Here is a 16,981-nt window from a genome sequence, read left to right on the forward strand (position 1 = left end):
CACGGACCCATTGACTTTCAATGGGTCCGTGGAAAAATCGGAAAATGCACCGTTTGGCAGCCGCATCCGTGAGCCGTGTTTCCTGGCCGTGAAAAAAATATGACCTGTCCTATTTTTTTCACGGCCAACGGTTCACGGGCCCATTCAAGTCAATGGGTCCGTCAAAGAACACGGATGCACACAAGATTGGCATCCGTGTCCGTGATCCGTGGCCGTAGGTTTTAGTTTCATACAGACGGATCCGGAGATCCGTCTGCATAAAAGCTTTTTCAGAGCTGAGTTTTCACTTCGTGAAAACTCAGATCCGACAGTATATTCTAACACAGAGGCGTTCCCATGGTGATGGGACGCTTCTAGTTAGAATACACTACAAACTGTGTACAAGACTGCCCCCTGCTGCCTGGCAGCACCCGATCTCTTACAGGGGGATATGATAGTACAATTAACCCCATCAGGTGCGGCACCTGAAGGGGTTAATTGTACTATCATATCCCCCTGTAAGAGATCAGGGCTGCCAGGCAGCAGGGGGCAGACCCCCCCCCTCCCCAGTTTGAATATCATTGTGCGGCCCCCCCCTCCCCTGTTGTTAACTCGTTGGTGGCCAGTGTGCGCACCCCCCTCCCTCCCTCCATTGTTTTAATACATTGGGGCCAGTGTGCGCGCGCCCCCCCAACCCCCCCCCCTCCCTCCCTCTATTGTTTTAATACATTGGGGCCAGTGTGCGCACCCCCCCAACCCCCCCCCCCCTCCCTCTATTGTAATAATAGCATTGGGGCCAGTGTGCGCACACACACCCCCCCCCCCCCCCTCATCGGTGGCAGCGGAGTAGAAGATTTTCATACTTACCTGGCTGCTGGCTGCTGCGATGTCTGCGTCCGGCCGGGAGCTCCTCCTACTGGTAAGTGACAGCAATGCGCCGCACAGACCTGTCACTTACCAGTAGGAGGAGCTCCCGGCCGGACACAGAGATCGCAGCAGCCAGCAGCCAGGTAAGTATGAATCTTCTACTCCGCTGGCACCGATGATCGGGGGGGGGGGGGGGGGGGGCACACTGGCCCCAATGCTATTATTACAATAGAGGGAGGGAGGGGGGGGGGGGAGGGTTGGGGGGGCGCGCACACTGGCCCCAATGCTATTATTACAATAGAGGGAGGGAGGGGTTGGGGGGGCGCGCACACTGGCCCCAATGCTATTATTACAATAGAGGGAGGGAGGGGGGGGTGGGGGCGCGCACACTGGCCCCAATGCTATTATTACAATAGAGGGAGGGAGGGGGGTGCGCACACTGGCCACCAACGAGTTAACAACAGGGGAGGGGGGGCCCACTGGCCACCAATGAGTTAAAAACAGGGGGGGGGTCTGCCCCCTGCTGCCTGGCAGCACCTGCCAGGCAGCAGGGGACAGTCATGTACACAGTTTTTTTGTATATTCTAACCTGAAGCGTCTCCATCACCATGGGAACGCCTCTGTGTTAGAATATACTGTCGGAAATGAGTTTCACGATGTAGCTCATATCCGACAGTATATTCTAACAGAGGCGTTCCCATGGTGATGGGGACGCTACAAGTTAAAATATACCATCGGATTGGAGAAAACTCCAATCCGATGGTATAACAGAACTCCAGACTTTACATTGAAAGTCAATGGGGACGGATCCGTTTGAAATGGCACCATATTGTGTCAACATCTAACGGATCCGTCCCCATTGACTTGCATTGTAATTCAGGACGGATCCGTTTGGCTCCGCACGGCCAGGCGGACACCAAAATGACTTTTTTCATGTCCGTGGATCCTCCAAAAATCAAGGAAGACCCACGGACGGAAAAACGGTCACGGATCACGGACCCACGGACCCCGTTTTTGCGGGCCGTGAAAAAAAACTGTCGTGTGCATGAGGCCTTAGCTGTCTGGCTCAGCAGCTCAAGTTCTGCCTTTGTTATTAACAGGGAGCAGCGCTGAACATTTTCAGGCCATCTCCCATACTTTAGCCTTTGAGAAATTCTGTATCCCGGCCACACATGCTTCAGGTCCCATTGTCCTGAATAAGGCTAGTGTCACACTAGTGCTAGGCATTCCGGAGGGGAAAAACCTGCCGGATTTCTCCGCCATCTGGCACCGCAGCATTTTTCTTCCGGCCGATTCTCTGCATATTTGCTGGGCTGCAGCCAGATATAGTTAATGGGGCCGGAAGGAAACGTTCAAGCTTTCGGAAATGTCAGAATGCAGGGAGATTCTGCTGGAACAGCCTGCCGGATCCCTAGCACTATTGTGAAACTAGCTTAAAGGGGTTCTGCAGATTGATCTGTCCTCTGGCCTGTCTCCTGCTTGTAAGAGCTAACTGAATACTTCTCAAGTGTGCCTCTTTAGAATAGACAGTTCCTATTTTTGACCCAAAACCTTTCCTCTCTCTCTCTCTTCGCTTCATAAATGTCTCTCTTTTTGACCTTGGAAATAAATTTGCTTTAATGAGGTTCTTCCACTAACAACATTTATCTCCAAGGAAATAAATCACTGGTGGGAGGGGAGAGCCCTATATTTGAATGGCGTAGTTGATTGTATGAGTGACCGCCACTCCTTTCACTTCTATGGGACTGCTAGAAATACTGCAGAGCACTGTTCTCAGCAGCTCCATAGAAGCCAGTGGAGATCACTCCATTCACAGACGGTAGGTACTCCCCCTTTCTTGTGGTCACCGCAGGTCCCTCCAGTCAGATAGGTAGCAACAAGACCGTTCTCACGTATCATTTACTAGATTTACTATTTTGTTCCCAAATTGTGTGAAAAATCCTTTTTTTTCATAAAAAATGTTAAAACATGCAAAGTACACCAAATAAACAGCAATTAACCATAAGTATCCCTCTTTGTTAGCCAAAGCGCCCATCATTTTGGGCAGAGAAACGTATCACAAGCAGTAGGCAGGGGAGAAAGGCTAAAGCTGTATCACATAGGATACACTGCATTATGATTTAAAGGGATATTCCAGTAGTGACAATTTGTCCACTATTCACGGAGTAGGGGATAACTATTGGATCAGTGGGGGTCCTACCACTGGGACTGCACCAATCACAAGAACAGGGACCCCCTAAAATGAACAGAGCAGCAGGTCAGGCATACGCACTGTTGCTTCATTCATCTCTACGGGAGCTCCAGCAATAGCCAAGCACTGTACTCCTGCAGAGATGAATGAAGCAGGAGTGTGCATGCCTGACCTGCCACGGTGTTCACTTTGGGGGCCCCCAAAGGGTACAGGGTCCCTACCACTAGGTCTAATCTAATAGTTATCCCCTTATCCTGTGGATAGGGGATAACTTGTTATAACTGGAATACCCCTTTAATTAAGGACTGGGCCTATTTTCATTTTTCCATTTTAGATTTTTCCTCCTCATGTTCCAATAGCCATAACTTTTTTATTTTTCCATTCACATAGCTATATGTAGGGCTTATTTTTGGCGGGAGAATATTAAATTTTCAATGCCACCATTTAATTTACCATGTCTTGTATTAGAAAATGGAAAAAAAAAAAATAAAATAAAAAAACAGTGTCACAAACAGCGAGAAAAAAAAAAAAAAAAAAGCCGGCTGTGACTATGTCCACTGTGATTAGTTCGTGGCACAGCCATTGAGAAACCCTGGCGTCTCCTCATCCCTGTAGCATTGCTTAGTAATAACATACTGAGTGGGAAAACTGGGGGGACACAGCAGGGCGTAGAAGCAATATTGGAAAAAAATAAAAACTGGCAGGGTGGCAGCAAGGAAAGGTATTTAAGCTAAAAAAAATAAATTTGAAACACACGAAAGGACCTTGCCGCTCTGTGTGGGATGGAGTGCTTCTTTAAGAGATCATGTTCTTGAAATATGATGTAACCCATATCTGTGGAATTGTGGAGTTAAACTATTTTTTCCTGTATTCTGTACTGCACCTTACTTTTCTTCAGAAAAAAACAGGACACTGCAGCTTTAAAGGGGTTTTCCACAATAACACCAATAGCTTACAGTAAAACCATCTGTAACCCTCAGTAGTTTTGTCCACACTGTAGTTCTCACAGTAGTTATGTGCCCACATTGTAACCCCTTCACAGTAGTTATGTGCCCACATTGTAACCCTTTCAGTAGTGTCTCCCCCTTTTTTTTTTTTATAAAAAAATTAAATACTCCACCAATGATCATAACAGCTCACTCGGTGCTCCCCAGCAGCCAAAATGCAGGCACACATAGTGCCTGCTGTGTAGGAAGAATGTGCATGTCCAGCAAAAGTGATGCGAGTGCGATGGCATCGTGCTGCTTCTGGGGCGCACTGGCAGCTGAGCTGAATGGTGAGGCAGGGAGCCTCACTATTACAATCAGCTGTAACTACAGGAAATTCCTCAGCCGTTCTGGGACCGCGGGACAGCCACTAAAACCCGGGACTGGCCTGCCGTGTTACACATACAGTGGAGGTGAAGCCCGCTCATGGTTACTGTTTCTACAAGCCTGCTAGCTCATATTTTTCCCCTTCTACTTAAGAAACGGAATAAATCAGTGCGAAGGCTGTTGTGATCAGATTATATTAACAAAGTTCCCTCTGTAGACAGACTGCTTATAGTATCTGTCCACCAGGGACCGAACTCAACTGATTAATCTGCACCTCCTTTAGTTATGCACTCATTTAAAAACCAAAAAGCCACATGCATCACATATGCACATGCTATGCATTGGGCTTTTACTGCTAAGCAATTAACATAAACCTCTTTGCATTCATTTTGATCAAAATGTATATGCCTACTCACAATGTCACAGTGGTCTTTTGAGTGGGTTTCAACATTGATTTGGCGCAGCATCACATGCGCCACAACACAGCACTTGTAGGACGTGAGACACACCAGCACCCCAACAGCACCACTGCTGCCAAATTGATAAAATAACCCCCATGGCACTGTGAATACCAGCTTTGGTGACAAGAAAACCAACATTTTGAGTTCAATGATGCCATTTGAACAGTTTTGTCTCGCCACTTCCACCACACGCTATTTCGACAGTTTATACGTTTAAACTTTTGATTTTGCAATGCTCAAACATCCCGTCCCTTGTGTCAGGCATGGGAAATGGAACTGGGGAAACCGTTTTCACCGTCGCAGTGGTCCAAATGTTTTCATCTTAGAAAGCTCAGACGATATGCTACAAGTTGTGTCCAGGTGGTATAGGGTTCCAACCCTTCTTCATCAATGGCTCCCCTCTGTTTCACCCTTAGGGCTCGTGCACACAAACGTATTTTCTTGCCATTTCCGTTCCTTTTTTTTTTTTGCGTCTGTATGTGGAACTATTCATTTCAATGGGTCCACAAAAAAAACGGAAGTTACTTTTTGTGCATTCCGTTTCCATATATCCGTTCCGCAAAAAAATAGACCATGTCCTATTATTGTCCGCATTATGGACAAGGACAGGTCTGTTCTATTAGGGGACAGCTGTTCCGTTCCGCAAAATACGGACTGCACACGAACGTCATCTGTAGTTTTTGCGAATCCGTGGGGCAGATTTACTAATAGTGTCGTACTTTACACTGTCTAAGAATACGAATCACAGTCTTAATGTTAGATAAACTTACTATTCTAGGGCATGGGACTTGGTAAATTTGGAGTGTTGTAAATCCTGCACCAGATTTACGTCTGTGTGCCAAAAAACTGTCTAGTCTAAGTTTACACCACATATAAGTTGCAATAGTTTTACTCAAAAAATGCACCAAAATGTTGGTGCATATTTGGCAAATAAGGGAAAAAGCTTAGAAAAGTGTGTAAAATGGTTAGTAAATATGATGCAAAGCATGCACTGCAGTTTTTTGGCACACATTGCACCAAAAAGATGGTGCATTTTCATTAGTAAACCTGCCCCAGGGTATGCAAATGCAACAGTTATGGAGAAAAAGCCATGGATTATAAATCCACATGCTATTCATTGTTCTATCGCTGCTAAGCATGATTTATAAAAATAAACACATTTGCATGCGTGTTACCGGTAATCAAAATGCATACACTCACCACTGCATAAATCAGTGCTAATGCTGCTGTGATCCCAATGGCTTAATTATTAACCCTTAGGCTGGAAGGTTCTTTAAGAATGGCTCCCACTTGCGATCTCAGTCATTTAAGCCTTTAGATGCTGTGGTCAAGTGTGACCGCAGCATCTAAATAGTAAAAAACACAGAAGTGTGCGCTTCCGATTAGAACCGGTAACCCTGCGTGACGATCAGGGATGCCAGTCATTAATTCTAATACGCCGAGTCTCTCTGAAAAGACCCAGCATATTAGGGCTGCAGTTCCTATGTTGGCCAGCAGGTGGCAGGCCAACATAGGATATCTGAAAAATCAACAGCATAATGTAGTCTCCTAGAGGGGCTATAAAAGTTAAAAAAAAAAAAAAAAAAAAAAAAAATTTAAATCACCACTCTTTCCCTAGAATAAAAAAATACATAAGCGATAAAAAAAAAAATACATAAGCGATAAAAAAAAAAAAAATCTAAACATCATGGGCATCGCCATGTCCGAAAAAGCCCGTACTATTAAAATATAAAAATATTTATCCCATACAGCAAATGGTGTTACGGAAAAAAGGATAAAAATGATTGATTCGCCATTTTTTCATTGCTTCTCTTACCCCCAAAAATTGAATAAAATGTAATCAGAGTCACACACAATCCAAAATGGTATCAATAAAAAATACAGGTCACAAATGGGCATCAGAATATGGCAATTAGGGATGATTGAATAGACTTCGGAAGCTTCATCCGAAGTCGATTCGCATAAAACTTTGTGACAATACTGTACGGAGCAAGTATTAGAATGTATTGGCTCTGATGAGCCAAAGTTATTACTTCGAAGTCTCGCGAGACTTCGCGTAATAACTTCAGAAATTAATTTCCACTGTAAAAAACCTTTTCCAGAACTCAGGTTTGGTTCCAAGGTACCACCTCACGAAGTAATAACTTTGGCTCATTGGAACCATTACATTCTAATACTGTACGGAGCATACACAGCAATCATACTGACCCAGAGAATCAAGGGCACAGGTCAGTTTTTCAGCATAAAGAATACCGTAGGGACAAAACCCATAAAACTGTGGCATAAATGCATTTTTTTCCCCAATTCCACCCCATTTGGAATTTTTTCCACTACATCGTATGCCATATTAAATGGTGGCATTAAAAAGTACAACTTATCCAGCAAAAAACAAGCCCTCATACGGCTATGTGAATGAAAAATAAAGTTATGGACCCGGGAAAACAGGGAAGAAAACCGAAGACGCAAAAAACAAAATGGTATCCAAGGGGTTAAAGGGCAGAATAGTGTAGTAAAAGAGCTGCTGAATTCAGTACACTTTTAGTGTATTGACATGAAGAACCCTACAGTGCAGAGGGGAGCCCGATGAGGCTTCTCTGCCCCCACTGTACACCGCCACTGGATGATGAGCGATAGCTTTCTTTCCTAGGCACAACAGGAAAGAAACCTGCCAGTCATTGTACAGAGGTGAGGGAGGGTGGAAGCAGTGATTCTCATCACCATCGCAGCATTGTTGCCCAAAGGAAAGAAAACCTGTTACTCATAATCCGGATGTGGGGAAGGGTGGGGGCAGCAAGCCTCACTGGACTCATCTCCATTGCATCATTGGCACGCACTACAGGATTTTGCATGTCAGTACTTTTATCGAGGGCAGCATAGTACCGCTGACAGTTTCCCTTTAAAGGGGTTGTCCCATGAATAATATTCTACATTTTTTAAACCAGCTCCTGGATCTGAATACTTTTGTAGTTACAATTTTAGTATAACCACTGAGTTATTCAACAAAATGTATTTGCGCTACCTGCTTTTTGTTTTTTTTATTTCCTTGACCTGCTCGCTGAGGTCGCACATGCTCAGTTTTATCCTTCAACTGTCTCCTGAGCTATGATAGGGAGCGCTGAGACACGCCCACTTATCTGCAGCAGAAAAGACACTCCCCTTGTGCTGCGAGCTTGATATAAATCTAGCAGAGAAACTAATGGGAGATCTCTGGATCCAAGTGAGGTACAGGGCTGGTTCTAGCTTTGTTAGAAAGAGGTTATTTACAATACGATGTCTGATTTTCATGTTTTACATTAGTAATGGGATAACCTCTAAGTTCCCTCTAATTGGCACACAGATGGCTTGTAGTTCTTAGCCACAAGGGACCGGTTATGTATGCATAACATAGGCCACTTATTTGTGACCTTGTGGTCTGATCTCCTGTACCCCCATTGATCTGCAAAAGAAGAGGCTAACCATAGTGCCTTTCCAGTACTATCTACAGACCAAACTCAGTGCCTCTCACTTCCTTATCACTGAAAGCATTGGGGTAGATTTTTCTAAAACTGGTGTGAAGGAAATATGGCTTAGTTGACGATCGCAACCAATCAGAATCAATCTTTCATTTTCCAAAGGTGCTCTAAAAAATGAAAGGTGGAATGTGATTGGTTGCTAGGGGCAACTAAGCCAGTTTCCATTGCACTAGTTTTGATAAATCTCCCATCAAACATAAAGGGGTTAAAGGAGTTATCCAACATTATAAAAAGGTGACCAATATGCCAGGCCCCTCACATGAATCTACTAACATCTGGTGTCGGGGACGGGGCTGAGCCTCCCTAGCGTCACCCAAAATGCTAGGGAGGCTCGTCCCGATCTGCCATCGGAAGTTTTCATCCTTGCACAGGGAGAAGCAGCAGAGGCGGTGACCAGGAGCGGCGGAGAGAGCGAGGTAAGTAGACTCATTTTGAGGGGCCCAGCATATGGGAGACATTGTAGCTATGAATCTGACCTGTTGCATGTAGGGCTGCACTGGGTATCGAAGTATCGATAACCAATCAATACTTTTAGACCCGGATCGAATACCGCAATTTGCTACCTACCGATACTAGGCTGTGCTACTGAGAAGCCTAGTATCAGTTAGAGAGCATGGCGCGCACCATGTCCTCCTCAGCAGCATTGTGGAGAAGGAGAGAGTCTCCTGTGGCCACTGCACCACCAATAAAGATAATTAACCTGAGGGGTTAAGTGCCGCGGATTGCAGGGCCCTGTTATAGAGTGCAGATGCCGGGTATATTGAAACTACCGCCGGCACCTGCATCCTACACTTTTATTAACAGGTTAACTACCTTCATTGGAGGTGCAGTGTGCCCCCCCCCCCCCCCAACCCTACTAGTATTATCTTCATTGGTGGCAGTGGCTACGGGGGCAACTCATTGGTGGTCCAGTGACAGTTCCATGGTTTACCATGGCAGCCATGGTAAGCTACCTGCTACTGTGTCTACAAAGCACAGGACAGCAGGGAGTGTGTGAAGTACTATTCACCGCAATAGCGCTCTATTAGGGTGAATAGGACAAGGGATTAAAAGATCCCAGGTTATAGTCCCTAAGGAGGCAAATAATTATAAAAAAAAAAAAAAAGTTTAAACCACCCCCTTTCCCAATTTTACAGATAAAATATATAAACAATAAAAAAATAAACATATTACTAATATAAACATATTACTAATATAAACATATTAAAATATGTAAAAATATCTCCTATGCGGTGAATGTCGTAACAGACAAGAATTAAAAAACGTGTGATTCGCCATTTTTTTGTCACCTTCTCCCCCCCAAAAATAGGATAGGAATGCACAAGGCTTTTTTGGTGTTTTATTTTTTTGGGTATCAAACAGTATTGAGTATCACAATTCGATTTTAAAACCATGAAAAAGTATCAACATTTTGGTATCGCGACAACACTAGTTGCATGTGCTCTTGGCAGCTAAAGGCATCTGTGTTGGTCTCGTGTTTATATGTGCGCATTGCAGAGAAAAATGTTTTAATCTATGCAAGAGGCTCTGCTCTCTATGCAACTGCCATGCGCACTTTGATTGACAGGACCAGGCAGTGTACATGTAATCAGGCCTGCCTGGCCCTGTCAATCAGTGGAGAGGCAGTTGCAGAGAGCGCAAAGCCTCTAGGTGTAACGGCAATGCCCCCATTGCTCCTAGAGGCTCATTTGCATATATCAAAACATCATTTTTCTCAGCATTGCAGGCACATATGAACATGGGACCAACATACAATGGATCTGTGATCACGAGCTGACTGAGTTCTGTCTATGTTAGCTCCACAGAATTGAATAGAATGGTGGACTGGCATGCACATTACAGCCCACAATAAAATAGATTATTTTGCACATATTTAACATTTCCTCTGAAAAACAAGACAATTCCAATATTTTTGCCTAAAATAATTTTTTTTAATTTTCATCATTAAAAACTCAGATTAAGACAAACTGATATACAGACACTGGTGCTATCCAAGTATACATATATATATACATACATACACATTCAGAAAAAAAAAAACATTCCAGTTGTCCCTAAGTCAGACGTATGGTACATATATATACATATCGTATCTCTCAGAATGTATTTCTAAAGCACATGATTCATTTATAGTAAGGCGTAGTGTATTATAGCAAACCTGGTGTAAAAAAAATAATAATAATCTTCACAATGACATTCTCCTAAATAGGTCCCTGACCTCAAAAGCTACAGCTGATCATGCTGCTTAAAAACGTATGCGATTAGCATCAGTGTAATAAAAATGGACAGTATTAATGTTGAAGTGAGATACCGGAAATGCCAGCTCCATGGTCACGTAGAGGTATAAACCTCAGTGATATGCTGTGATCTTCTATGCATGGAACCAAGGATCTGGCAGGTTTCAAGGCCTAAAATACGTCAACCGTTCAGAACTCATGCTGGATTACATTTAAAACACAAAACTAACCACCCATCCCTGAGAGATACCTGGTATCCATTGGAAGACCTGTGCACACAGGTAAGAAAAGTCTTTACTCCATTTAATTCAAAATACAGAAAGTATTTAAGAAAAAAAAAAAAAAACACCCACAGGGCCAGCCCCAACTTCATGAACTAAGGCACTGAGAGATCACATGATGATTGGAAGAGATGTCCTTAGTGTCGCATTAAAAAAATACTTGAAGGTCAGCACTGGTCAAGACACAGAGTCCTTTGCCGTAGGGATAAGTGGTTTGATCAGATTGGGAAATCACAAGCTACAAAGTATTACTCTATATTACCACCTAAACCAATTGCGGGTGCAGGGCTGAGGTAAATCAGAGGGAAGACAGACTTGTGATTGGCACAACTTTCTATGCAGGTAAGTGCTTCTCGCCCTAAAATTTCTCTCAATGTGTCTTAAGGCCGATGAAATCTGTAATGGGAAAAAAATAAAATAAAAATACATTATATTTATTACACAATCAACATATCAGAGCACTAAATTAGTCACATTAATTATATTTGTCCTACGATTCAATATTACATAATTTTTCTATTTCAGTCACTTACAAAAAGGACCCCTGTGTCTACACTGTGTTCAAGATTAGAACGCAAGTGAAATATTACTAAGAGGATTACAGCAAAGTGGTTACCCATTTAGGTTTTAGTTTTCAAAATAAAGTGTTTGTCTCAGATCATTTGTTAATTGCTAGTTGATTTTGGTTAAAGCCGTTCTCTGGAAATGATTTAAAGTGGCCACCAGCAACCTGTCCTCGAATGTGAGCAGGAATGGTTGTCTCCACTTGCAAAGCTGCATTGGGGGCGAGGGGGCAGGATCTCACTACACTGCTCTACAATAGATGGTAATGATGTGATCCTGCCTACGATAAGCCATCATAGCTGAGCAGCCTGACAGGAACACTCACCAATATATAGTATATGCAAGTACCAGAGCCTCACCCCTCTTCTGCATGTTCATTTTTAGCAGATTTGTGTAGGATTTTTATATATTATTTTTTTTTTTAACTGAAAATGCACAAAACATCGGTATAAATTATCGGCTAGCGGCCTAAAAGTTCACAGATTATCGGCTCTAAAAAATCAATATCTGTCGATTTCTAATGGTGAGGAAGAAAAACCTTTCTGAAGGTGAAAAGTGTGAAATAGTTAAGTGTCTTGAAAACAATTAAAATTTGACAAATGAAGAGAAATCATCGAACTGTGAACAGATATGCGAGTGACTCACAGGTGAATACGAACTGATGAAGGTTTAATACGGAAATGTTTTGTCAGACATCTTATTAAAAGCTGTAAAATGTCACTTTATGAGCAGCAAACAGGTGTGTGAAGCTGCTGGTGTCTCCAGACTGTCACAAACCTCTCGATACAGGCCAAAGCTCACAAAGAAAACACTTTGCATTGGGCTCAGAAATACAAAACTAGTTTTCAACCTATTTTATTCACAGATGAACGCCATGCTAGCACTGGGTGGTCCGGATGGATGGAGTTCTGGATGGCTGGTGAATGGCCACCCTCTTCCTACAAGACTGTGACGTCAGCAAGGAGGTGGCCGAGTGATATTGGGAAGTGAGTTGGTAGGTCCCTGAGGGTGTCAAAAACTCTGAATGTCATGAGGAAGAAATGTGTGTTCCGAAATAAAATACATTTTCATGATAGACAGTACACTGTCCCATGCTGCGATAAACACCATTGTCTCCTTGGTTGCAGTGGTCACCATCATCTCCTGACCTTAATCCTATTGAGAAGCTGTGGACCATCCTTAAAGGGAACCTGTCACCAGGATTTTGTGTATAGAGCTGAGGACATGGGTTGCTAGATGGCCGCTAGCACATCTGCAATATCCAGTCCCCATAGCTCTGTGTGCTTTTATTGTGTTAAAAAAAACGATTTGATACATATGCAAATTAACCTGAGATGAGTCCTGTCCCTGACTCATCTCACATACAGGACTCATCTCAGGTTAATTTGCATATGTATCAAATTGGTTTTTTTTAACACAATAAAAGCACACAGAGCTATGGGGACTGGGTATTGTGGATGTGCTAGTGGCCATCTAGCAACCCATGTCCTCAGCTCTATACACAAAATCCTGGTGACAGGTTCCCTTTAAAAGGAAGATCTATGACAAGTGGTCGTCAGTATACCTCAAAACAGCAGTTCTGAGAGGCAATGCTGGTATTCTCTAATCAAATACAAGTAGAAACTATACGTGGGGCTTTAAATGGCATCTGTCAGCAGATTAGGGCCTATGAAACTGACTGACCTGTTACATGTGCACTTGGGACCAACACAGATGCCTTCAGCTGCCATGTTAATACGTGCCCACATTGCTTAGAAAAATGATGTTTTAATATATGCAAATGAGCCTCTAGGAGCAACAGGGGTGTTGTCGTTACACCTAGAGGCTCTGTTCTCCCTGCAACTGCTGCACTTCGATTGACTGTGGCAGGCAGTGTAAATACTATCACGCCTGGCCCTGTCAATTGTAATGCAGACGGCACAGCAGTTGCAGAGAAAGCAGGGTGTAATGGCAACCCTCCCGTTGCTCATAGATGCTCATTTACATATATTAAAACTTCAGTGAATTAAAAGGGCTAATGGCATGGTTCCTATGACAGCACTGCTTCCACATTTAAAGAGGTTGATCGGTAAACCCCATAACATCAGTGATGACATGGCAGATAGGACTTAGAAGCATGCATCTTCTCTGCATGTATATGTACACAGATCACTGTTAAAAGTGATAGGTCTATTCTCTGCTAACCAGTGCCCCATAGGATATATATATATAAAATGGAGTACAGTAAACTCTAATGGGAAAGAAAAAAAAAAAAGACTCATGTCTAAAAGGCAAAATGTTGCACTCTCATGAAAACATCCCCGGTCATGTAAAGGTATCCAAGACTAAACTTAACAGACCTCTTGGTGGGTTACATACTTACCTGGTACCCGCTAGTGGGGTGCGGATGCATCTTCCATGACCTCCAGGGTAGGTCCCAGGTCTCTGGAAATCAGAGTCATCCATGCAGAATGTGACCAAGTGATGTACTGCATGGTTGACAGGCCAGTGATTGGCTGTAGCTGTCATGTGACTTCTGTCAACAGGATGTTGATTCCCAGAGACCTGGAACCTGTGTTGGTGGCAGTGGAGCGCTGTAACTAGAATCCAGAAGCAGGGATATAAACCCAACCATGGGTCCAGCCACTTTTGAAGAGGTCTGTCTTGGAAAACCCCTTTACAGCTCTGCTTGGGTGAGACTTTTAACCGCCAACATGAATTGTATAGGGGGATTAGATTTATTTTTTTGGTTCCAATTTAGATTTTGTCTGTTAAAACTGTGAATTTCTTCAAGATCCACTTGTAGAGAAAGAGTAAATGGAGGATAAATTCTATGGGGAAAAAATGTTATATACCAAGTGGCTTGGCAATGCCACAATATGAAACCCCAGTTTTAAAAAAGAAAAACCCACAAAAAAAAATTCTGGAAAAGACCAGTTTGCCCAGTTATTGTTACATATGTCCCACTACTGGGCTCACCGTGTGTAGTGTTTGCTCTCCTCATGCACAGCCATCTCCGTGCTCTTGAAGTCATTTAGTTCCTTACGGATCGCTGCCTACAAGACAGGAAAATGTGTTATATAACAGAGGATATATCAGACGGCCTATTAAATATGCCCGCACACAGGAGGTACGTATGTTAGCAGCACCGTCTCTAAGGCTTGAGAAAGGCTCCAGCATAGAGCCGAAACGTCGCATGTCCTGTTTGGGTAAATAAAGATTTTTGTACTTTTTTTTATCTTAAGGAGTGCTGCCCACTTTTTTTTTACTTTTATGTTAGCATATAGATATTGTTTTGGGTCATCTCCGAAATGAAGCTACTCTATAAAAGGTACAGAACATCATCAAAGCAGTAAACTGTTTGTCCACTAGGAGCAGGAGACATTGCTATCACTTAGAGATGATTACCACTGCACTACCATTTATGAAGCTTGGTTTGACTACTCAAACTTAAGCAGTGGTTATTGAAGTTGAAAGTACATTTTGAGATGGTAGAATTCTACTTTCATCCAACAAGACTGTGAGAAGCTAAACTACTCGCCAGTGACCAACGCTCCATCATAAGAAGCAGAAAGGATATAAGCTGCAGACTATTACACCATGAATCACTGGGTTGCTATGAAATGCTACCAAGCAAATTTACACACAGTCAGATGGAAGGAGATATCCATTACCTTGTCAGCAGGTGTGAGCTTAGTCCAGGGTTTATCAGCTCTCCGGTCATAGTCGTGAGCATCTGTCACCTCCACATACTCATTAAATCGAAGAATCTTCCGCTCCAATAGCTCAGCCACTGTAGGTCTTTGACTAAGCTACAAGTAGAAGTGAAAAAGAAAATGGTGTCATCTGCAGCCCTAACCTTGTCAGTGTAGATAGCAATGCTATAAAATGAAGCACTAAACCCTACAAAGCAATACTAGAACAGAGATCTAGATACTGGATGAACATAAAGCAACAAAAGCTGAACAACCTAATCCAGATATAAAAGAATTGTCCAGTTTTTAGTTACTGTTGACCTATCCTTGTGATCGGTCATAAATATCAGATCACTGGGATCCTGCCACCCGCTGCTCACTTGAATGGGAGCCGCGCTGCAGTACGCCAGTACGGCCACTACACAATGGACAGCCTTCTGCTTTTGGCTTTGTCCACTGTAGCGATTGCAGCGCCTGCTGCAAAACGCTGATCCGTGGGGTTGCTGGGCTTTGGACCCCACCCACGCTGATACTGATGACCTATCAGAAGTATAGGTCATCATTTCCAATATTTAATAGATGAACAAGGGTCCACCAGTGTGTTTAGGGTAAACATGCTGAGAGTATTTCATTTTTTTCTCCCTAAAAGTAAGAGCTGGAGGAAGTCTATGCTAGAATAGAAAGCTTTAATCTAACCGAACAGATTTATTGCCCAAAATAAAGGCTGTTAAATGATATAAATTATGTTCTAGGCAAATACCTTGCGGGTCAGTCGTCTCTTGATTTCTCGTCTCTCTGCCAGCCGGTCAGCTTCATTCTTTACTACAAGTAAAATATGTACAAGAATGTCATCCAATAATAGAAAAGCCCCTGGAATGTGTTTTGCCTGCAAGCACCTACCCATCCCACATGTGGATTGTTTAGATAAGGAGTGACTTCATCCCCCCTTCTAAGATTTTCTCATCTCCGTGCTACATTTTATAGTCTTAACTCATTATTACTTAAGATCCACCTTCTACAAATGTATTTTGTAATGTGCATATACTGGAATGGTCTTATTGCTGTCAGACCCTTCTGGTTATTTGAACACCGTCGTCCCAAAAAAATAAAAGCAGTCAGTGTGTAGGCGGATTTAGGTCTCCTCCCACGGATTCTGCTGCACTGCCCAGTTGCTTCTGACCCCACTTAAAATGTGTAGCTGCTTCTACAAGCCTTCATACAAACACCTCCACGCTATAACCCCTATGAGAAACTTTTGTATCTTTCAGGACCACATATCGTCCAAATGTGTTCTTACATTGCAGAATGTTTCTTTGCGCCAGCTCCTCAGCAGATGGTCTCTGGCTCAATCTTCGGTTGAGTTGTGAACCAATCTGCTCCCGTATTCGATTCCACTCTTCTCGACTGCGGTGAGGAAACTCTGCATCTTGGTCATCAGAACCTGACTTTCCACCTAACTTCATGGCCAGAGTGTCTTTTCTTTTCACTTTATTGGCCAGGGCACCTAGACAGAGAAACGTCATCATGCAATTAAATTCAGTTTTGAAAAAAAAAAAAGGCACACACAGGTCATTGAAGAAAAATAAACACCTGGTATGATGCTTAATACCTTCCATAAAAATGCATCAGAGGTTAATTGGATTTTATTCTCAATCTAAGGCCTCATGCACACGACCGTTACTGTGGTCTGCATCCGAGCCGCTGTTTTTGCGGCTCGGGTGCAGACCCATTCACTTCAATGGGGCCGCAAAAGATGCGTGGCCACGCCAAAAAAATATAGCATGTCCTATTCTTGTCTGTTTTGCGGACAAGAATAGTAATTTCTACAATGGGCCGCCCGTTCCGTAAACTGCGGAAGGCACACGGGCGGTTTCCATTTTTTTTCGGATCCGCGGTTTGCGG

General features: G+C 43.3%; 1 protein-coding gene across 5 annotated transcripts in view; it reads right to left on the minus strand.

The window, feature by feature from the left end:
• Nucleotides 1-10,240: 10,240 nt before the first annotated feature.
• The window catches only part of PHACTR4 (phosphatase and actin regulator 4), a 65,536-nt gene continuing 58,795 nt past the window's right edge, over nucleotides 10,241-16,981 (minus strand). For all 5 annotated transcript variants that reach the window (XM_044288018.1, XM_044288019.1, XM_044288017.1 and 2 more), the window contains 5 exons: nucleotides 16,377-16,583; nucleotides 15,840-15,901; nucleotides 15,059-15,196; nucleotides 14,364-14,440; nucleotides 10,241-11,237 (listed from right to left, as the gene is read on the minus strand). In XM_044288018.1, the coding sequence (XP_044143953.1) occupies nucleotides 11,222-11,237; nucleotides 14,364-14,440; nucleotides 15,059-15,196; nucleotides 15,840-15,901; nucleotides 16,377-16,583 (500 nt within the window). In that variant the 3' untranslated portion in view covers nucleotides 10,241-11,221. The remainder of the gene's footprint in view (nucleotides 11,238-14,363; nucleotides 14,441-15,058; nucleotides 15,197-15,839; nucleotides 15,902-16,376; nucleotides 16,584-16,981) is intronic.

The sequence above is a fragment of the Bufo gargarizans genome, chromosome 3 (genome assembly GCF_014858855.1).
Source record: "Bufo gargarizans isolate SCDJY-AF-19 chromosome 3, ASM1485885v1, whole genome shotgun sequence".
NCBI lineage: Eukaryota > Metazoa > Chordata > Amphibia > Anura > Bufonidae > Bufo > Bufo gargarizans.